Source organism: Sitophilus oryzae, unplaced genomic scaffold (genome assembly GCF_002938485.1).
Source record: "Sitophilus oryzae breed Bouriz unplaced genomic scaffold, Soryzae_2.0 scaffold_111_pilon_pilon, whole genome shotgun sequence".
NCBI lineage: Eukaryota > Metazoa > Arthropoda > Insecta > Coleoptera > Curculionidae > Sitophilus > Sitophilus oryzae.
This window is the reverse complement of record NW_022145749.1, coordinates 3,790,144-3,813,862: the sequence shown is the minus strand read 5'-3', so window position 1 is coordinate 3,813,862 and position 23,719 is coordinate 3,790,144. Positions and strand designations below refer to the sequence as shown.

At 33.2% G+C, this 23,719-nt stretch overlaps 1 protein-coding gene across 1 annotated transcript in view; it reads left to right on the top strand.

The window, feature by feature from the left end:
- The window catches only part of LOC115884112 (aspartate aminotransferase, mitochondrial), a 37,181-nt gene that overhangs the window by 9,143 nt on the left and 4,319 nt on the right, over positions 1-23,719 (top strand). The window contains exons 3-5 of the mRNA XM_030902605.1: positions 10,988-11,170; positions 22,108-22,346; positions 22,500-22,650. Coding sequence (XP_030758465.1) covers positions 10,988-11,170; positions 22,108-22,346; positions 22,500-22,650 — 573 coding nt within the window. The remainder of the gene's footprint in view (positions 1-10,987; positions 11,171-22,107; positions 22,347-22,499; positions 22,651-23,719) is intronic.

Genomic DNA, 23,719 nt, shown 5'->3' with positions numbered 1-23,719 from the left:
TATTTAAAGCCCTTTCAAAATTCTAAATTCGAAGAATTTTTGAAAATTTTGTATAATAGTGTCTTCTTCAAAATTCAGTCTAATAAAAATTGCAATCTTGTTTGATATATACAGGGTGAGTCCAAACTCAATGTTATATTTTTCTCCATTATTATTTTAAATGGAACACCTTGTATTTTGTATCATAATCCAACAGAGTTTTGTTTAATTTTTTTGACTTATTAAGCACTTTTATGTATATCTAAAATAGATTTTAATGAGAAAATTGTGTTTTGAAAACATGAGAAAATATTTTACTTTCGCTCTTTCAAGAGTAGTAGGCTTTTATCATTAAAAGTGTCAAACCTATCTACTACAGTGTGGATTGTCTTATTTACTAATCCATTACTTCTAAACTTTGAATAAGAAGACTAAGGAAGGAGCATAATGCTATCCATGTATTCATGCATGGTGGGCGGAAAAGCCACCATAAAAGCTCTCTAGGGTGGGGATCCTTGACAGTTCTGTTTGACGATTCATTTGACACATTTGAATTTGATTTGAAATTTTGTGGATTTGTCAGTCTTTACGGAGCTTATTTTATGTTATTTATTATTTATTCTACTACTGATAGTTGTATAAAGGTAGTAAATCTAGATGGAAATTGTGGCAGAACTTAAATTAACAGTGACACTATCGCGATTTATCGAAAAAGACTCTAAAATAGTTGGTTGTGTAGCGTGCGGTAGATCTCGGCAAAAATTGAGTGAAATAATGGAACAACTTTTCGTTAGTAAGTGACTATATAATATACATACGTGTAGTAAACCGATCATTTATGAAATTCACGTAAATTAACTAAATTATATATTTTTCTTGCATTTTAGCTTTTATTTATTACTTGTCAAAGATTAGATGTCAAAGAATTTAGATACGTTAATTTGACTTACCCGCTTCAGTAGCGTATCGGATGTTTGTGTTAATAAATACTTATTATAACTTATCTATTTTTATTAGAATTATATATTTTTATAACAATTTTAATAACTACCAACATTTATTCACAACGTAAAATAAAACAACAAATTATTGAGTCTACCCCACGTCTACCCTACATCATAGTTTTACATTTTTTAAATAAAATTAGAACGACACTGATAAACCGGAATTTAAGTCGGCCATATTTGAGGCCCATCGCGGTGTACCTAAGATTTTTGATATGCTCCTTCCTTAGTCTTCTTATTCAAAGCTTCTAAAGGTAGCTTTATCAGAAAGCAAAATAAAACAGTAATTCACCAAAATACACCAAAACACTTTACTTTTGCACTGGACACGCGTTTCGCTAACCATGTTAGCATCATCAGCAGATGATTAAAACGTCTGAGTTTTAATTAGTGTTTTTTTCTGCTGTTGTAACCCCATAGATAAATGAAACAAGTTTAGATTGGAAAGTGCCCATAAGGACAATGTAAACACAACACAATGTAAACACTATTTGGCGCTATTCTTGCAACGGTCGCGACCCAAAACTTTTGAAAATTTCGGAGCGGTTCGGCTTTTTCCGGAATTATATCGCCCAAATATTGTTTATTTAAATTTATTATTATTTTCGTTCAATTTTATAAATAAAATACACTGTGTTGCATACAAGAAACTTTATTTTATATAAGGACCATAGACAAACAAATAAAAAGAGACTGACAAATCCCATGGTAAAGAGTGGGACCACGTTCCCGTAGCGCAACTCAGAATAACAATTTTGAAACCAATTAGCCGGACCATGGCAGGCCGTACGTCTTTATTGCTATCTTTCTTTATTATGTGCGCTTTATATGAAAAAGAAAGAGATAGGTATAAAACGTATCGTAAGACATTATCGCACATTCTGGCTGGCGGAAAATTTAAATTACCCATTATTAGTAGTATTCTTTCATTCTGAAACTGAAAATTTTCACTTAAACTGATTTATTCCCTATACCACGTAAAGGGAACGTGATGTAGGGAATAAATCAATTTAAGTGAAAATTTGCAGTTTCTTTCAGAACGAAAGAATACTACTATTATAAGGGAAATTATAAAAAAAGCAAAATTTGTACTGTTTTATAAACATATTTATTTACATATAAAAATAAATAAACTTTTTATAATATAATAACAAAAAATAACAGTGTTTATTCCACCCACCTACCAATTTTAACTGCAGAAGAACTGACTGTTGCAGGAAACGATCGGAAATATTTTTTAAAGGGCATTAAAAATCTCATTTTCGAAAAAACTACCTAATTGCAATAACAAAGTGAATATCCAAGCAAAGAAGACTTTACGAGAATCATGATCCTGAACCATTTTCAAGTCCAGTTTAAATCCTAAAACAAAAGTAAAATAGGTATATTAATAAAGTTTCTGGTTACTATACACCAGCTATAAACTACCTACCCAAAAAATAAAAAAAAATAATTGTATTAATTTGTTATGTTAAGAGAGGTTCGAAATATTTTTGACACTACTATACTTCTACTTTTTTCTTAATAAGATGATAAATATAACTACTTACTTTTATTTTACCGGGTGTCTTTAACATATCTATCAGAGAAAGGGGGCACCAATACATATATAGAAAATATATTATACTGGCTCCTGCAGCAAATAAAATAACAAATAGTATAACCTAAAATTATAAGTAACAAAATATAAATACCTATATGGAACAAAGGAATTTGTTCCCTATCCATATTCATAAGTCAATAAAATGAAGAGTTTAGAAAAAAAGGCAAATCGCCGAAAGAAAAATTAACAAACATGACGAATTGTCATGCTGTTGTCATCTTGGTTGTCATGATGACGAAAACGAAAGGCGATTATTCTAATTTCTATTTAGAAATTACGTTTTATATGGCTGCTTCTTTCTCTCTTGTTATATTAGAATGAGATAGTGGGCCCAATAGAAGCAATGCATAGATAAATGCAACAAGTTTAGATTGGAAAGCCCGTAAAAATTTTAGGTCGCGAAATTATTTTGGGTCGCGACCGTTATACGCGATCTGGCGCTGCTATAGCGGTCGCTAAGAACAACGGCAAACAAAAACAGAAATAATTTTCTCTTGTCAAAGTCAGAATCTTCAAAAATCATAATAATCTTTCAAAACCTAAAATTCCGAAAAGTGTTTATAGCGTCCATTTTCAAAGTAATTATTGCTATCTTGTGAGTTTAATTCAAGTTTTATTTACTCCAACCGGTGATAATTGTGAAAAAGTGGCATTAAAAACTTAAAAAGCTGTGCTGTGAACTGTGAACTGCAAAAACCATCGTGGATCGTGGCATAACCATAGATAAAAGAAAATAATCTTCTATTAAGATAGATATGAAACTTAATAGTAAAATTTTGGATCAAAGCGTCCCTCCGTGTTCTTAGTAGAGACTATGTTTAACCCAGCGCCTTCGCCTTTTCGTCTGTAAATATTTTTTATGTTTATATTTGATTTCAAAGGATTTAGTTTTAAAGTTACACTGATATATTAGTATATCAGAGCAACTTTAATAAAACATAAGAAATATATATATATATATATATATATATATATATATATATATATATATATATATATATATATATATATATATATATATATATATATATATATATATATATATATATATATATATATATATATATATATATATATATATATATATATATATATATATATATATATATATATATATATATATATATATATATATATATATATATATATATATATATATATATATATATATATATATATATATATATATATATATATATATATATATATATTCAAACAGGTGTCTTGGGGATGCAGTCTAATAAGAAGGCCGTTAGTTCAAGGAAAAACCCTTTATTGTTTAGTCAAGCTTTCGAGAATTCAGTTGTTCTCTTCTTCAGGACTCTTCAAAGTGGGATTATGGTAAAGTTTACAACATTGCTCAACAATCAAAAGAATCCTCATTTCTCAAATGCAGTAGTAAAAATCAACTTTTAAAATACACGTGAAAACTAACTACAAAACTTTATAAAAAAAACAATACAACGTGTATGTGAGTACAAAGTCAAAGCACGAAAATTGCATGTCAAAAAAATCTTAAAATAAAATAGCAATTAACTTTGCTTCATGAACGATCTAATTATTTTATTGTGAATACTAAAAAGACAAAAGAAACGAATTAATTTTCAAGATTTTCTTTACAGTAAAGTGCGTTTTTGTTAGCACCGCCGATCGTTCACTGAAATGTAAATGATCAAAAGTTAACAATATACAGGGTGTTTTCTAATTAGTCTAAAAAATTGTGGTGTGATTCCTCATGTGTTCTTAAAACAATTTTTATATAACCATTAGGTCTAAAGTACTTCCTTTCTGATCTACAGGGTGTTAAAAATTAAAAAAAAATCGATATTTTGCTTAACATAAATGATACACTACTGCTTTTTTAAGGAAAATATATTTTTTTCTTGACTGGCCATCCTTTTTCAACAAAATTGATCTTTTGAGTTTTTCTTGTTCATCAAACGGTTGCCGAGAAAAAAATAAATATACTTATTAAGAGCCTTATGCCGTTTTCTAACGATTTTTTATTTTTTAGATTAATTAGGAAACACCCTGTATATGCATATCACAGGCAACCAAATAAACTAGTAACCTCTAAAAATTATTTTTCCTACCACTAGCGACATACCGTGTTTTTAGTGAGTACTAAATTATTTTATCAAAATTTCACCATATAAGTCTCCAGGCAATGGACATAACGTCGGTTTCCAATGTTTCATAGGTATTTCATACATGCGTCCTTATATAAAATAAAGTTTCTTGTATGCAACACACTGTATTTTATTTATAAAATTAAACGAAAATAATAATAAATTTGAATAAACAATATTTGGCGATATAATTCCGGAAAAAGCCGAACCGCTCCGAAATTTTCAAAAGTTTTGGGTCGCGACCGTTGCAAGAATAGCGCCAAATAGTGTTTACATTGTCCTTATGGGCACTTTCCAATCTAAACTTGTTTCATTTATCTATGACGCAATGCGCAGATCAACATAAATAGAACGAAATTTTGCGTTCTGAGTTGCGCTACGGGAACGTTGTTCCTCTCTTTGCCATTTAATTTGCCAGTCTCTTTTTATTTGTTTGTCTATGATAAGGACGCATGTATGAAACATTGGAAACCGACGTTATGCCACGATCCACGATGGTTTTTGCAGTTCACAGTTCACAGCACAGCTTTTTAAGTTTTTAATGCCACTTTTTCACAATTATCACCGGTTGGTGTAAATAAAACTTGAATTAAACTCACAAGATAGCAATAATTACTTTGAAAATGGACGCTATAAACACTTTTCGGAATTTTAGGTTTTGAAAGATTATTATGATTTTTGAAGATTCTGACTTTGGCAAGAGAAAATTATTTCTGTTTTTGTTTGCCGTTGTTCTTAGCGACCGCTATAGCAGCGCCAGATCGCGTATAACGGTCGCGACCCAAAATAATTTCGCGACCTAAAATTTTTACGGGCTTTCCAATCTAAACTTGTTGCATTTATCTATGTGTAACCCTAGATCATATAAACTTACGTGAATAAGTAAATCACTATTAGACCGAGAGCTGGCTACATAAAAAACCTTATCATCGTTACATGGTTAATTTTTTGTGTGAAGTATCCTTTTGTGTAGCCATTGTGAAATAGTCATGTCTGCCAGCGCGATCCCCGGGCTTAAAGCGGGGGCGGCCAATCGAAAGGGTGAAATTTTTACACTAAAAATATTATAAGGTACACGAGTTATAATTGCCAAATAGCTTTTATTTATTATTAGGAAACGTGTAAAATTGTTGACAGACATTTTTCTCATGGCTGAAATGCCGACAGACAACGCCAAAGAGGCATAGAATTTTGACAAAAGAAAATCATCGCATACATGCATGTCGGTTGGTGGAATGTCATGTTTATTGTTAATTAATTTAAAAAGCCGTATGCAAAAGGGTAGACAAAAAAATCGTTATTGAAATAATAAAAAAATATATTTATAATATAATCGTATATTATATGATTTATCTATACTTAAATGGATGAGGCGGCCAGCGTTCCCTGAATAAAGCGCTAGAGTAATATCGCGCTTTTGATAACTGTCTGCAGCTGATTGAGCCACGATTTTTGTCTGCCCTTTTGCATACGGCTTTTAAAATAAATAAATATGACATTTCACCAATCGGCATGAAAATATACCATAATTTTTTTCATTCTTCAAATTTCATTTTTTAATAATTTTTAAAATTTCATGCCTCTTTCGCGTTGTCTGTCGGCATTTTAGCGACTAGAGAATGTCTGCCAACAATTTCCCACGTTTCTTAATAATAAATAAAAGCTATTTTCGCAATTATAACTCATGTATTTTATAATATTTTTAGTGTCAAAATTTTTTTTCGATTGGCCGCCCCCGCCTTAAGCCTCGGGATCGCGCTGGCAGACATGACTATTTCATGGCTACACAAAAGGATACTTCACACAAAAAATTGGCCATGTAACGATGATAAGGTTTTTTATATAGCCAGATTAGAAAATATGGAAACTGTCGCAAACATATCAACGACTTCCATTTATCTTCTTTTTTTGTTGCACACGCGTTGCTTCTACTAAGCTTCTACTCTGTCTGTATTTGTCGAGGACCTAGCGTCCACGCGCCACATTTGAACATTAATTTTAAAAATTTAATTTGGAAAATGCATATATTTGAACAATGAATTGCATGTTTACTGTCACAAAAATTAAATTATATAAAAAATGCATTTAGACACTCCGTACTAATATCAATATTCTTAGGAAATCTAACTAGAAAGTACGCATGTGAGTTAATATCTTTGAATAAAAAGGTTAATATAAATAAAAGAACAACTGAATACTTACCTATGAAAAGATAATTCGGGGACCTTTATATTAGAACTTCCACACACCAAACACTTTCTAGTCATTTTTGCGAGTATTTAGAAAGTCCAACGAAAAAAAAAATGGAAATATAATTGCACAAACTTAAAATTAACTTCTCACTTGCATCCTTGGCTATATAAAAACGGTCGTTAAAAAAGTAATTAAGACAATTTTTAAAATAAAAAACGCAAAAAACAAGCGACGTTACACAGTGGAATAAGATTATGACAATATAATGACAATGAAAAGTTGGTTTCCATAACAATGTATAATTTTTACTAACCGTCATCCATCCGTCATCTAACCGTATAAACGCTTTGAATAAGAAGACTAAGGAAGGAGCATATCAAAAATCTTAGGTACACCGCGATGGGCCTCAAATATGGCCGATTTAAATTCCGGTTTATCAGTGTCGTTCTAATTTTATTTAAAAAATGTAAAACTATGATGTAGGGTAGACGTGGGGTAGACTCAATAATTTGTTGTTTTATTTTACGTTGTGAATAAATGTTGCTAGTTAATAAAATTGTTATAAAAATATACCGTATGATCGAATAAAAACGGCGTCCAGTTGGCTTGGAAATGACGATCGATGACATTTCCCATATAATTTTACATATAAAATGACAGCGATCTTCATTTCATAGCCATCGCTGACGCCGTTTTTATTCGATCATACGGTATAATTCTAATAAAAATAGATAAGTTATAATAAGTATTTATTAACACAAACATCCGATACGCTACTGAAGCAGGTAAGTCAAATCATAGTCAAATTAACGTATCTAAATTCTTTGACATCTAATCTTTGACAAGTAATAAATAAAAGCTAAAATGCAAGAAAAATATATAATTTAGTTAATTTAAGTGAATTTCAGAAATGATCGGTTTACTACACGTATGTATATTATATAGTCACTTACTAGCGAAAAGGTGTTCCATTATTTCACTCAATTTTGCCGAGATCTACCGCACGCTACAATAACCAACTATTTTAGAGTCTTTTTCGATAAATCGCGATAGTGTCACTGTTAATTTAAGTTCTGCCACAATTTCCATCTAGATTTACTACCTTTATACAACTATCAGTAGTAGAATAAATAATAAATAACATAAAATAAGCTTCATAAAGACTGACAAATCCACAAAATTTCAAATCAAATTCAAATGTGTCAAATGAATCGTCAAACAGAACTGTCAAGGATCCCCACCCTAGAGAGCTTTTATGGTGGCTTTTCCGCCCACCATGCATGAATACATGGATAGCATTATGCTCCTTCCTTAGTCTTCTTATTCAAAGTATAAACGTTATAAACCGTATAAAATTGTGATTATTTTGGAAATACGTGCAACTTTTAATGCGCATGGCGGAAAGTAGGGTCATCGAGAAAGACAAACCTATTGAACGTTTCATAATGCAATAAAGAAGGTTTGAAAATGGCATGTCGTGATGTTGGAGACATATTTTTTAATGCTAAACTTATGGCGTTTATTTATCCACGTAAGTATATATTTATGATCTAGGGTTGTACATCAAAGGTTCCAACTAGAGATGAGCGAAACTGCGATTGCGATTTTTAAATCGTTGTGACTGTAATCTGCGATTGCGATTTTAATATTTAAATATTGTATTAGACATTCTATTCAGAGTGTCATTTTCTATGGAATAAAGTAAAAAAAATACTGATGGTCAAAAGATGTAGTAATTTCCGGTGAAACGGGAAGTGATCGAAACGAATTGAATACGTAAATTCTAATTTATGTCATATGCTTACATACCAAATCTCGTTTTTTTTATCAGAAAAATAAAAAAAGTTATAGAGGCAAACCACTCTTCACTTCCAAACCAAACCACAAAATTACATTCGCAACAAAATCGCAAATAACAACTCCTAAAAATTCAAACTCGCAGATAGAAGGCTACACGGTCCTAGTTTACAAAATCACAGTCGTACCAAAATCACAAATCGCAGCAAAATCGTTAATCGCAACTATAGTAATATTGGTTGCCTAAATTGACACTCGCAAATAGAAAAAATCGCAGTCGCTGTTTCCTATGAGAACCAATCGCAGGTTGCGATTGCGATTTTAAAATCGCTGTGATTACATCGCAGTTTGCGATTTGTTGCTCATCTCTAGTTCCAACTCTCAACTGTAATCTTCATGAGAAAATAAGATTTTAGTAAAATGCCCTAATGTTTTAAAACATTTATCGAAACAATTCCAAGAACTTCACAACAAATCGCAGTTTGCAATTTGTTGCTCATCTCTGGTTCAAACTCTCAACTGTAATCTCATCAGAAAATAAGATTTTAGTAAAATGCCCTAATCTTTAGGTACTGTTTTAAAACGTTTATCGAAACAGTTCCAATAACAATAAACAGCAAGTAACCTGGGAGTGTTCTATTATAACACTACACACAGTATGAAGTTATTTTCGTCAAGTGCGGGACCATGCTGCAGGTGCAGTGAAGAACCAGAGAGAACACTAATAACTAAAGTGAGAGAAACCGATCAACGTTAATTTTTGAAGACTGTGTTAGTGGCGCGGCCTTTGGCGTCTAACCCGAACTATGAGCGTATTATCGATATAGTAGGTTGCATTCATACCTATATACAGGCGCCAAAAATTTAAAATTTGTATATTTGAACCGAATCTTAATCTTTCAAGTTTATAGTAAGAAATCTTCGTAGTTTTTTTAGATTATTTTCTTGACAACGAAAATTTATTATTAGACTTTAAAGCATTAAAACCTATAAATAAAATACTGTGTAGGAACATAATAATTTATTTAACTCCAGACTCCTTGCCATACTCCAACTCAAGGCTGCAATCTTCAGTATCTTTTTTATCTAACTTGGTTGGTAGTGAACAGGGAAGCATGGTTTGGAGCTCGCACAGAGTATCAGTCGGTATCCCGTAGGTAACAAGAACCTAGCAGTTGAAGAAAATAATTTGTATTACTGGAAATAACACCAGGTATAGTACCTAGTCGTTCCATAGGTATCAGAAAAGAATGTGCTGTTTTAAATTAAAAAAATTAAATTAGCAATGTACGATTATTATGTGCACTCACTATTACTATTAGGTATGTTAAAATAATTACCGAGATAAAACTTACCTTTAAAGGAAACGTTTTGTCTGGGTCTCAACCACAAAACAAAAATTACAAAATGCGGAATAATCGTGGAATCTGAAATAATCAATAATGACAATAATCTTCTCTTCTGACAAGCTAAAAGAACAGGCACATTCTGTTAAAAACAATTTATTACTCCGATTTGCTCCGATTATCAACAGATTTTAGTTATCTCCTTCTAGAGCTAAGAAATAGAAAAAGCTACTGACAATCTAATTAATCCTGTCAAATGTTTAACTTGCAAAGTTGAAAACTTCCTTTTGTGACCGCCAAACGCTATGCGCGTCTGGGATGCGCGGTGACAAAATAAACTTGTCTACGAAATGCCCTATTCCACAAGCCCTCTCACTTTAGTTATTAGTTTCTCTCTGTGAAGAACTTATGACAGCAAACATTACCGATGTTTTAATTACTTTATTTTACACTTGCACTTGATTATACGCGAATTTAACTTATTTCTAATTATCTTACTTAACTTTTGCATTTGTCACTTGCATTTGCAACTTGACAAAATGTAAATTAGGCACAAGGCCAGATAAAAACTACTTTTATTTATAATATAAAACACAAAACGTTCTATCGGAAACAGTAGAAAAAATCCTCTTCTAGTTTTAACCTACCAGTCAATAAATCATTTTAGTTTAACTAGTTTTGAAAAGGGCACATTTATGAAATTTATTCAGTTAAAAAACATGAATCATTTATAAATTTTGACTTTAGTTTGACATTATCGTATTTTTGGAGAGCAGTTTTTAGTTTTGTGACAAGTCAGCTTACCTAAGGACTACATGTTTAGCATTACATTGTGTTTAAAACACCCTGTATAGCTAAAAATATATTTAAAATGTGGGCTGCTATTAAAGAGTGAGCTAGAGAGTCTGTAAATAAGAGAAATTATTTATTTTTCAGAAAATACCAGAAAAGTCTATTATTTTGTTGCATGCCTGTGCACACAATCCAACAGGTGTTGATCCCAGTAAAGAACAATGGGCCGAATTATCGTGTGTTATAAAACAGAAGAATTTGTTCCCATTCTTTGACATGGCCTACCAGGGATTTGCAACTGGCGATGTAGACAATGATGCTTTTGCTGTAAGTACATTTTTTTCTACCGTAAAATGTAGTAGGCATGGTGTTATCGAAAGGGAATAAAGTTATAATATACAGGGTGGTCCGAACTGTATTCCGGAAACTTCAGCAGCATATTCTGCAGATAAAAATAAGTAAAAAATTTTGTATAAATGTATGTGCTAAGATGCTCAGTTTCAGAGCTACAGGGTGTAGAAGTTTCATTTTTATTTCGATTTTTTCTAAATAATTTCTGAAATAATGTCAATATTTGGATGAAAATTGGGGTCTGGGAGTTTTTTGACATGAGAGATTTGATTTTCATGTCAATATGACTCCTACTAGTAGAGGGCGCCACCTACATGTATTTTAACTGTTTTGAAGCGTAATAACTTATTATCCGTACCTGTATAAAACTACCGAGCGAAAGAATATATATCTCTGTGACTTTTTACGTAAAAAATATCTTTTTGTAAAAATCGCTACGAGCAACCGTTCTTAAGATTTTTAGAATGGAAATAGTCAATACATGTCATTATTGACGAAAAATAAACACGTTGAGTAGATAGTTATTTTACTGAAATAATAAATTTGGGAAATTTTTATTTTTTTAATTAATCATACATTTTTCTGCAAAAAATGATGGTAAAACAGTTTCTGTTGAACTTTTGGCACAAAAACATTTCAAATTTATGATTTCAGTCTAATAACTATTTAGTCAGCATGTTTAATTTATGTAAATGTTGACTGGTATTGATAATTTTGATTCAAAATATCTCGAAAACCGTTACTCCTAGCGATTTTTACCAAGAGACCTTTTTCACGTAAAAACCGTGAAATGTATATTTTTTTACTCAGTAGTTTTACACAGGTACGGACGAAAATTTATTACTCTTCAAACCAATTAAAATATATCTAGGTGGCACCCCCTACTAATAGAAGTCATATTGACATCAAAATCAAATTTCTCATGTCAAAAAACACCAATTTTCATCCAAATATTGACGTTACTTCATAAATTATTTGGAAAAAATCGAAATAAAAATGAAACTTCTACACCCTGTATCTCCGAAACTAAGCATTTTAGGACATACATTTATACGAACTTTTTTACTTATTTTTATCTGCAGAATATGCTGTCGAAGTTTCCGTAATACAGTTCGGACCACCCTGTATATATATATATATAACATTTTATGTTGATTATTGCTATACCGGGTGCGTTTCAAAAGTGGCTCACCCCCTATAACTTTTTTATTTTTTCAGTTAAAAAAACGAGATAGCGATATATGACATAAATTAGGATTGAAGTGTGTTTGAAATATATTTTATACCCTAAAATTTTCATTTATTTCATGTTCAATATATTTTTGTTTTAGTGCGCCGATTTTGGTGATTTTTTAAGCAGTTTGTAGCGAAATTACTTGATTATTAAGCTTTTTTTAAATTAATGTTTGAAACATCCTCTGGAATTGTTTAACAAAATAAGGAATATAAAAAAAACGTAAACGAGGGTGTTATTGCTTTTTATAAACACATGTATAGATGTTTGGATGCCTCGATACCCAAGTACATGGTAAGGGACACTTCTCGGGTCAAAAAGTATCCTCCTTGGTTCACCTCGGACCTGGTTCGTATGACTAAAAGGAAAAACCACCTACATGCTCTAAAAGCTAGAGGTAGAGTAAGTTTGTCAGATATTAATGAATTTAGATCATTGAGGTGTGATATTAAAAAACTGACAAGATTAAATTATGCCAATTATAAAAAAACAATCAACAATAATATCAATAACGATCCCAGTACCTTCTGGTCATTCGTGCGCAACAGATCACATTGTGGGGGTGTGCCAAAGAGGATGAACTCAAATAATGTGAACTTGAGAGATGAACAGAGTATTGCTGATGCGTTTGCGCAATATTTTCAGTCTGTATTTGAACCAAATACCCCTGTTCAACAATTTTGTCGTTATGAGAGCGGCTTTCGTTTCCCTCAGGTCTCCTATGATGACATTCTGTCCAGCATAAAGACCTTAAAGCCTAAAAAAACAACTGGTCCTGATAATATACCTCCTTATATATATAAGGGATGTGCTAGTTTTCTGGTCGCCCCTCTTAAACATATTTTTAATTTAGCTCTGAAACAGGGATATTTTCCTGACAAGCTTAAAGAAGCCACTGTAACACCTATATTTAAAAAGGGAAAGAGGGAGAATGTTCACGATCATCACCTATCAGCTTACTAAATAGCCTGGCTAAATATTTGAAAGAATTATATATAACTACATATACTCATTCATATCTGATAGAATTTCAAAATATCAACATGGTTTCCTGCCGGGAAGGTCAACAGTTACAAACCTATGTGTGTTCTCTGAACATGTATCGAAGGCAATGTCAAACAAACAGCAACTTGATGTCATATATACTTCCTGTGCAAATGCTTATGATAAGGTGAGTTTTTGTGTTATGATTGAAAAACTGGCAGATCTCGGGTTATCAGGTGAGTCGCTGTGGTTTTTAACTTCATACTTAATTTCGAGAGTTCAAAGAGTTAAGATACGTAATATTTCAATCCAATCAATATGTTGCCACCTCCGGGGTACCCCAGGGCAGTATATTGGACCCTCTTTTGTTTTTAATCTTTATTAATAATTTGCCTGAGAGTCTGAGGGTGTCTTTGGGGCTGTTGTTTGCGGACGATTTTAAATTATTTAAACCAATTAATAATATTGATGATACTAGGGCTCTCCAAACTGATTTGAACTTGGCTCTGGACTGGTTTAAGGAGAACAAGATGCTTGTTAATACTAAAAAGTGTTGTGTTGTTTCTTTTTCCCGGAGGATCAATACAGTCATTGAAGACTACTACATTGGAAATTGTAAGGTTGTGAGGTGTAGGGAAGTTAAAGACCTAGGAGTGATTTTTCAGGACAATTTTAAATTTAACAATCATTACAACTAGCTGATTAACAAGGCATATAGGATTCTTGGTTTTGTTATGCGTAATAGTAAAGATTTCGATATACAATCAACTACAAGACTTTATACCTCTCTTGTAAGACCGCATCTTGAATATGCGTCAAATATCTGGTCTCCCAATTGTTACACTCACAGTAACGAGATTGAGAAGGTTCAAAAACGTTTCCTTCGTTATATTTACATTAAAAGAAACAACATGTATCCAACAATGATCTCTTAAGATCAATGTTGGAAACATTTCATTTAACTTCGCTGGCCTCTAGGAGAAGGACACATGCTGTCATCTTTATATATAACATTCTTAATAATTTAAAATATGCTGACTGTGGTCTGATTAATAGCATCAAATTTAGGGTACCAAAGATTAGGTTGAGAGTGAGTTAGTTTAATCTTTTTTACATTGAGGGTGGAAGCCCCTCGCCATTCACGTTTATGCTCACCATTTGTAATGATATGTTGTCTGGGAACACAATTCCCCATATATTTAGCATTAGGTTTGCGAACTTAGGCGCATCTTGTTGGTGCATCAGGAGACAAATCTGGTGTGATAGGTTTTATTGTTTTTTTTATTGCACATTCTATAAATTAAATGTTATGTACTTTGTTACTTATTTACTTTATTTATTATTATATATATTTTATTTATATTATTTTTATGTACTTTTGTAGTACATGTCTAGTTTTAAGTAATTGTAATTGTATTTGTTTTCTTTAGGCCTTTGCATGTAGCTACCTCAATAGGTGTTTGTAATTAGTAAAATAAAATAAAATAAAATAAATAAAATAAAAGCAGTTATCATCAAGATGCATTTTTTCTTGATGGGCTGCTCTTAGCCGACCATACCAATAGGTATGGTAGGCTATTATGATCGACAAAAAAAAGTTTTTTTAATTTCACTCAAAATGAGTTATTTGGGTCATAAATGACCTAAATACAAAATTTTTTATGGTGTCTGTCTGTCTGTCCGTCTGTAGCACGATAACTCACACAAAAGTACTGTGGCACCCGAGAATCTGGCTAAAATTGTAACTTCAAAATTACAGTAGCTAGCGAAACGCGGTTTTCAAATTAAGATTAGGAATAATATTTGCAACAAAATTTGTAATAACATCAAAATCAGTCAAAGTCGCAGTTTTCGAGATATTAACATATTTTAGTATGGGCGGCTATACGTGCCTCCCGGCGCCAATTTTTTTTGTTTTATCTCCAATAATAATAGCTTTATTGTCATAGGAGATATTTGTTTTGGAAGAAGACATTATAGATTTTACAGCAAAGGGCATGCTTTTGATGTAGAAATTGGTGTAAATTGTTACTGTTTTCGTCAAAAAAGCTAATATCTCTAATAAAAATAAAGATATTGAGATAAATAAAAAAAATCATGAAAAGATACCCCTTGCTGATAAGTTGAAAATTACCTTGAAAAAAATTAAATTGCTTATAAGTAAGCAAACGCGTTGTGGTATGGTTTGACTAAGGTTAAACCATTCCACAGGGTGTTTCAAACTTTTGTCAAAACACTAACATTTTGTTTTCCCTCGTCTAATAGGGATTTTAATTTTTAATTTAAATAATAGAGATAAATGTAAAAAATTCAAGAGATAAAAGAAAAAATAGAGAGAAAATAGAGGTCAAATAATTTAGCTACAAATTGCTTAAAAAGTCATCAAAATCTGCCCACTAGGAAAAAACAGGGCCGTATCTGGGGGGGTGTTTTGGGGGTTCAACCCCCCCCCCCCCCCCGAAATTATGGCTGAAAATTTTTAAAAAGTAATGATCATTAAGTAAGTAAGTAAGAACGAAACAAAAAGAAGAAGAAGAAGATGAATTAAGATTTGAGTGTAGCCCAAAGCGATTTTTTATTATGCTTTTTTCCTAACAGCTTTTGTACCCTCTCAAGCCAACCCCCCCCGGAAATGTTGGTCTAGATACGGCCCTGGGAAAAAATATAATAAACTGTAAAGTATCTACGTCAAAAAATTAAAATACCTGTTTTTTGAGGCGGTCAGTGTATAAATATGTATTTCTAGGTCAATTGTGGTTGAAGATGTTGACTTGTTACGAATTTAGTTTGCAGTTCTAATGAACTGTACGCAAGTTTAAAGTTTATATGTACTATAAAAAAACAATGCAATGTATTTTTGTAATTCTAGATTAGACAATTTAATAATTGTGAAAATATTAAATACTTTATCTTATTTTGAATTCTATTTTTAACAAACAATAAATACTCTTATCTCTTACGCAGAGAAGGCATGTGTTTGATAATTGAAACGAGAGAATCAAAACATATGGATTTATATATATTTGCTATTAATTCATTATCTTTCTAAGGACGTCATCAGTTTAATGTATAGGCTTTGTTTCATTTATATCGAATTATTCCAATCTCTTGCAGGGAATGGCATCGATATTCATTTCCAAGCCAACTGGACGCGTTTTTTTTTCGATCATACGGTATATTATAGCAAATGCTTTTTTTTTAATATGGACTTGAATTTTTTATAATGATGATAAAGTCAAAATGTATTTTTCATAACCTTCTTATAGAATTGTTTGGATAGATATTGGTTGTGTCCCTATATGGTTTCTGATCAAATTAAAATGAAATTATTATAATCATTTTTTAACTAACTTATTATTATAGCAAGCCTGATTTTTATAGAAAATCTAAAATTAAATTGGGTAATTAGAGAAAAAATATATAGGGTGGTGACCATAGGTGGTGACAATTTCGATGCTCAACATTGGCATCTCAAAAACTACGAGAGATACGAATTCGGTTAAAAGTTGCTTAATTAGATGTTTGGCAAACACCTATGATGAAAACCCCGGTATCTTGATTAGTTTAGGATTTATGTCAAAAAAAAATGAAAATAGTACGTTTATATTAAATGACAATATCTTCAGAACTATTGTATCTATTGGAACGTAAGTTGGTTGTTTTATATTTTTTACCTCGGCCAATTAAATGCAGTTTTCAGAAAATTTTGAAGCCTTCTAGATTTCGCACAACAGCAGTCAAGTTTTTGTTTTCTTATGGCCGCCATTTTGAATTTTTATACCATTAGATAGAGCAAAAAATAATCTATACTGTGGTATCTAATTTTTATTCATTATTATGTAAATTCACTAAAAAAATAAGATTTTTCAAAAATTCGCTCAAAAGATCAAGTCTGCCGTGGAAATCCAATTGACATTTTATATGACAGCAAGTAATTTTTGTTTACTCTATTAAGTGTCAAATCTGGACACAAAAATTTATAGTAAATAGTGTAAAATACATATATTAACAGTCAACAATATGTTCACAAGTTAGAAAACAGGTGATATGTATGATGTTTACTTAAAAATAATAGAAATTCCGATATAGCATGCGCAAGTTATAAAATATTGTATCTTGAAAGGACGCAGTCTCATCGTACTATTTTCGCAAGGATTTCATGAAATTTAGCAGTTGCTGGTAGCTTTAAGAAACAAGAGGGCAATATTTTAAAAGGCTTAATGATTTTAATGTGCTATTCAGATTAAAATAAGTCCGGAAACTTCTAGTAGTAAAGTAACATAAACTCGCGAGTTTTGTATAAGTGATTCTTATGTAGGAAAATTATCAAAAAACATAAATATCACAACTTTAAATTTAAATGTATACCAAATTTACATTTTTTTACATGCTGGTGATCACGAGAGAAGATTACAATTTTTGCAAATGGTTCCGGAAAAGTGTTCAAGAGCCCCCTTTTTCTAGAAAATATTATGGACAGATGAGTCTTTATTAACAAATTCTGGTACATTTAACAGAAAAAAAATCACAAAAGAATCCTCATTTAATTAGGTTGGCATTCTTGATAATGAAATTTTAGGTTCTATATTGATCTGTATTGAACTCTACTATACCATTTTTGTACTAGTAACGACCTCGCTCAGCGGTGAGTCCGTCAGGTTTGTTCCGGGCAGGGGATGCCCGCAAGGAGGAGTTCTCTCTCCTCTTCTGTGGACCCTGTTAGCGGATGACCTGATGGCAATCATCGATGCATACGAGGTTGAAGCACAGGCATACGCGGACGACCTGGTAATCCTAGTAAAAGGACACAAAGAGGAGGACATCTCCTCAAAAATACAGGAAGTCTTAGATGCAATTCACGGCTGGTGCACACTGGAACAATTAAGTGTAAACCCACAGAAAACCGTGATCATACCATTCACCAGAAGAAGGAAAACAGACAAACTAAAACCGCCCACTCTTCTTGGTGAGACAATTCCGTTTGCGGAGGAAGTTTGTCTAGGATTAAACCTGGACAAAAAACTTAGCTGGAACTCCCATCTGGAAAAAATATCAAAAAAGGCTTGCTATGCTCTATGGGCATGCCGCCGAATTTGTGGTAGAAACTGGGGATTAAACCCCAAAAATATGTACTGGCTATACGTGACAGCCATCAGACCTATTATCACGTATGGCGCAGTTGCCTGGTGGCAGAAAGCCAACCAAACAACGGCAAAGAATAAACTGTCAAAATTACAACGACAAGCATGCTTAGCGGTGACTGGTGCCTTTCATTCTACGCCGTCAAAGCTATGGAAACCCTATTTCGACTTACCTCCTCTTCAAATTATTTTGGAGAGGGAGGCGAGATGGGCTACATATAGGTTTCTAAATATGGCACGAGAGAGCCAAGGAACAATCATGTTCATACAAAACCGACTAGTAGACGAACTACAATCGGATGAGATTCTGGGAATGGTCTCGGATCTCACACCTCCAATCCAACTCTTGACGCGCACCTACAACGTCCCGTTTCCGAATAGGGACGAATGGGATAAGCCGAGAAACGGCTTATTATTTGCGGAAATGTGTTGGTACACGGACGGATCCAAAAACGATAAAGGATCTGGCACAGGAATCTACTGCAGCAGTCCAAAGACTGAGATCTACCAGAGTCTTGGAAAACACACCACTATTTTCCAAGCTGAGCTATATGCGATTGAAACCTGTGTGCAACTGCTGGTAGAACAGCAATATACCGGGAAAACAATAAGCATATTTTCGGATAGTCAAGCCGCGTTGAAAGCACTTGAGGCAACGAAAAGTACGTCCAGGACGATTCTTCATTGTAAGAAACTACTCAATATATTAGGAGATGGAAACAAAGTGTCGCTAATATGGATACCGGGACATGTCGGCCTAGAGGGAAATGAACGTGCTGATTCCCTCGCCAAAACTGGTGCAAGCTCACCATTCGTGGGCCCAGAACCGACACTTAGCGTACCAAAAAATCTCGCAAGAGATAGGCTCTGTGAATGGGTTAGGGGTGTAACGCTTCGAGACTGGTATGACAGTCCCGGAATGGAACATGCCAAAACAATCCTAGCAGGGCCATCCAAACGTAGAACAGATGAACTCCTAAAGGCTGGTAGGAACGGAGCGCGTACGCTTACTGCAGTATACACGGGCCACTGCCGGCTGAGATCACACCTACAGAGGATGGGACTGGTGGAAGACGCCGAATGCCGACTCTGTATGGAAGATGACGAAACAATGAAGCACGTTATGTGTGCCTGCCCGCTGGGGGGCAGGACCAGGTTTGAGGTGTTTGGCAAACCCACGCTAGACTTATCAGACCTAGAAGACATATCACCCTCGGACATAACGGCCTATGTTAAAAGGCTGGGTCTTGAGGGCGAACTTTAATGCTCTTTTTCTATTAAAGAGCTTGTAGAAACTGAGCCACAATAGGCCCTCGCGGCCTCAGTGGAGGGTCCCACCTGGGACTCACTCTTAGTAAAATACCATTTTTGTGCATCCAGATTTGACACTTAATAGAATAAACAAAAAATACTTGCTGACATAATAAAGAGTCGATTGGATTTCCAAGACTTGATCTTCGGCGAATTTTGAAAAAACAATTTTTTTTAGTGAATTTACATAATAATGAATAAAAATTAGATACCACCGTATAGACTTTTTTTCACTCTATCTAAGAGCATAAAAATTCAAAATGGCGGCCATAAGAAAACAAAATCTTGACTGTTGTTGTGCGAAATCTAGAAGGCTTAAAAATTTTCTGAAAACGGCATCTAATTGGCCGATGTCAAAAATATAAAACTACCAACTTAAGTTCCAATAGATACAATAGTTCTGAAGATATTGTTATTTAATATAAAAGTATTATTTTCACTTTTTTTTATATAAATCCGAAACTAATACCGGAGTTTTCTTCATAAATGTTTGTCAAACATCTAATTATGCAACTTTTGGCCCATTTAACCCAATTCGTATCTCTTGTAGTCTCTGAGATGCCAATGTTGAGCATCGAAATTGTCACCACCCTGTATAGAAATGATTAACAATGATTGATATATGGATGATAGGGTGTCAAAAAATAGTGTATCTAATTTCGGTAGGTGATTCTACAGATAAAAATAAAACAAAAAGTTCCTATGTAACGTATGCCCTAAAATGCTTCCCGAAGAAATTACAGTCCTCGAAAGGTTAAATAAAAAAAGTAAATATTTCAGTTAACGTCTCCTTTTTGCTGCCAGGGCTAATCTGGACGGGGCCTACTTTGTTTTACGCGGAATCCGAACCGATCATCTGGCCTCGAACCGGCGTGAATGAGCTGTGTGTGTCAATAGATTTTACACTTTTGCCTTTTTTGGACAATGGCACGATACAGAGTTTCGAACCGGTCACTCGTCCATCCACTAATATCGCCTTACGTCGCTTAACTTCGGTGTTCTAATGGGAACCGGTGACTCGACGTAGCTGGGCCGTTGCCCCGTTAAATAAAAATAATATATTTTGTTTATTTTTAAGGACATTGGTAAACCGTTTTTCTTGAAATTTGGTACTCTTACACATATTTTAATGCCAAAGCGAATGGCGATAGTATAAAATTCCATAACAGCCCTAACAGGGTACTTTCCATTCGGGTAGAGATTACTACTGGTGGTACTTTTTTATCCTTATGGATACAGTAATTTCAATAAATGAACATTAAAGTTAGGACTTTTTTTATGTAAAAAAGGTGCTCTTAGTTTAGTTTGGAACGGTGAACGGTTTTCAAGATATTTGCGTTAAAAGGTTCTGATGCTTCCATTTTAGTATTAGCTAAAATGGAAGATTAATTTATTTAAAATTTCTTTACATTTTATCATTTCAATAATACTAAAATCGATGCATCGTATTTTTTTAACGCAAATATCGTGAAAACCGTACACCTTTTCGAATTAAACGAAGAGCACCTGATTTACGTAAAAAGGTTCTAGCTTTTTATATCATTTGCTGAAATTACTGTATCTATAAGGATAAAAGAAGTACCATCAGTAGTACTCTCTACCCTAATGAAAAGTGCCCTTTCAGGGCTGTTACGGAATTTTTCACAATCGCCATTCACTTGGGCATTAAAATGTGTGTAAGAGTACCAAATTTCAGGAAAACGGTTTACCAATTTTCTTAAAAATAAACTAAATATATTATTTTTATTTAACTTTTCGAGGCCTGTAACTTCTTCGGTTAGGTTATTTAACTTTACATAAAAACTATTAATTTATTCAAATAATTGAATTAAATATATAAGTACTAGATAAATATTTGAATGACAAACGCGTTTCTATTAGTTATTATTGACTATATCCCGAGAATCGGCTGCTATTGGCTAAAATGATGAATAAATTGTTTCATCTAGATGACTGAACATTGGTATATTTGTGTAAAATTAAAAAAGAAACAACTTTTTCAAATAAAGCTTTGCGAAATTTGGTCAGGAATCCTGTTTTTTACCCATTTATTACCTTAAATGACAAATTTGACAGATACCCGAGGGCATAGAGTAAATTTTCTTATGTATTTCTTATGTTTTTAATCTAATTCAACGCAGAAACTATGGCTCAAGTCAAATTTTACCTAAACCAATACATAAAAAAATCATGCGATGCGAACTTTATCTGTGACACTGTATATGTATTTTAATAATTTTCAGGTTCGTTTATTTGTCAAAGAAGGACACAAGATAGTTCTCGCTCAGAGTTTTGCTAAAAATATGGGCCTGTATGGAGAAAGAGTAGGCGCATTTAGTGTAATTGGCGAAAGCAAAGAAGAAGCTGACCGTGTAATGTCTCAACTTAAAATTCTCATCAGAGCATTCTATTCCAATCCCCCCATTAATGGAGCTAGGATTGTATCAGAAATACTCGGCGATGAAGAACTAAGATCTGATTGGTAAGAATATCTCTCTGCATACTATTTAGCAGGATGTCCAAAAAATTCTCAGCAAACGGGAAAACTTTTTACTATTGAGTTAAAAAAATCATTTATTAAGTTTTTACACATTTTTATGCATTAATTCTCTTTAAAATACTTTTTGATGTGTAGGTTATGTGAAGTTAAGGGAATGGCAGATAGAATTATTTCCGTAAGAACCAAACTCCGTGATAATCTGAAAAAAGAAGGATCGTCTAGAAACTGGGAACATATTACAAACCAAATTGGCATGTTTTGCTTTACTGGAATGAATGCCCAACAAGTAAGTTTTAACATTTGTAAAATTGAATTTTTTACATTTATTCAAATTATTAATATTAATTTTTTATGAATATTGTACAGAATGTCCCATTCTAGTTAGGTTATAAGATAGAACCTTGCAGTTTTCATGTATCTGAGTTGTAGAATGAAGAATATAGAATGAGTGAGATGGGGTTTAATCACTGCGACCTTAAAGATCTATTGTGATTTAAGATTTAATCACTGCGATCCGGAACTTCGCAGTGTTATATATTCGCTGTTTCAGGATATTTATTGCAGAGTCTGCAGCAAATACTTCCTTGATACTAGCTTGTTCAGGTGGCACCTGACTGCCATATGCCCTGTCAAGAGATCTGTTATAATCCATACTTTATTTCTGCTAAGCATGAGCAGTTTGTTTGTGGTCTTGGAATTAGGCCTGTGCCCCTGTCTATTTCTCCACATTCTGCTTTTCTCAAATCCAGATTTTTACGGCGGGTATTCCCAGTATTGGCTCTGGACCAAGATTGGATTGCGAGATCCCTGCCTTGCTAGTTTATCAGCTTTTTCGTTGCCTTGGATGCCGCTATGGCCCCGCAAAATAATTTAATAAAAATTAATAAAGCATTCCCAGACGAAGGTGCCCGGTGGCGTAGAGGTACAGGCTCTCATCTACCAATCTCAAGGTAGTGGGTTCGAATCCCACACCCGGAATTTCATCAGTCGATTATTTTTATTAAAAATAAAAATAATTTGGGTACCTAGGTCGACTCAGCCTTAAATGAGTACTTGGGAAAAATTAATAAAGTATTCCCAGACGAAGGTGCCCGGTGGCGTAGAGGTACAGGCTCTCGTCTACCAATCTCAAGGTAGTGGGTTCGAATCCCACACCCGGAATTTCATCAGTCGACTATTTTTATTAAAAATAAAAATAGTTTGGGTACCTAGGTCGACTCAGCCTTAAATGAGTACTTGGGATTCACAATCCTGAGGTAATAATAGGCGGTTGAAGCGTAGTGCTAGCCACATTACCTTCCTTGTATACCGAACGGCTCTAGTATGGCAAGCTGTACCTTGCTACTCCCAAGGCG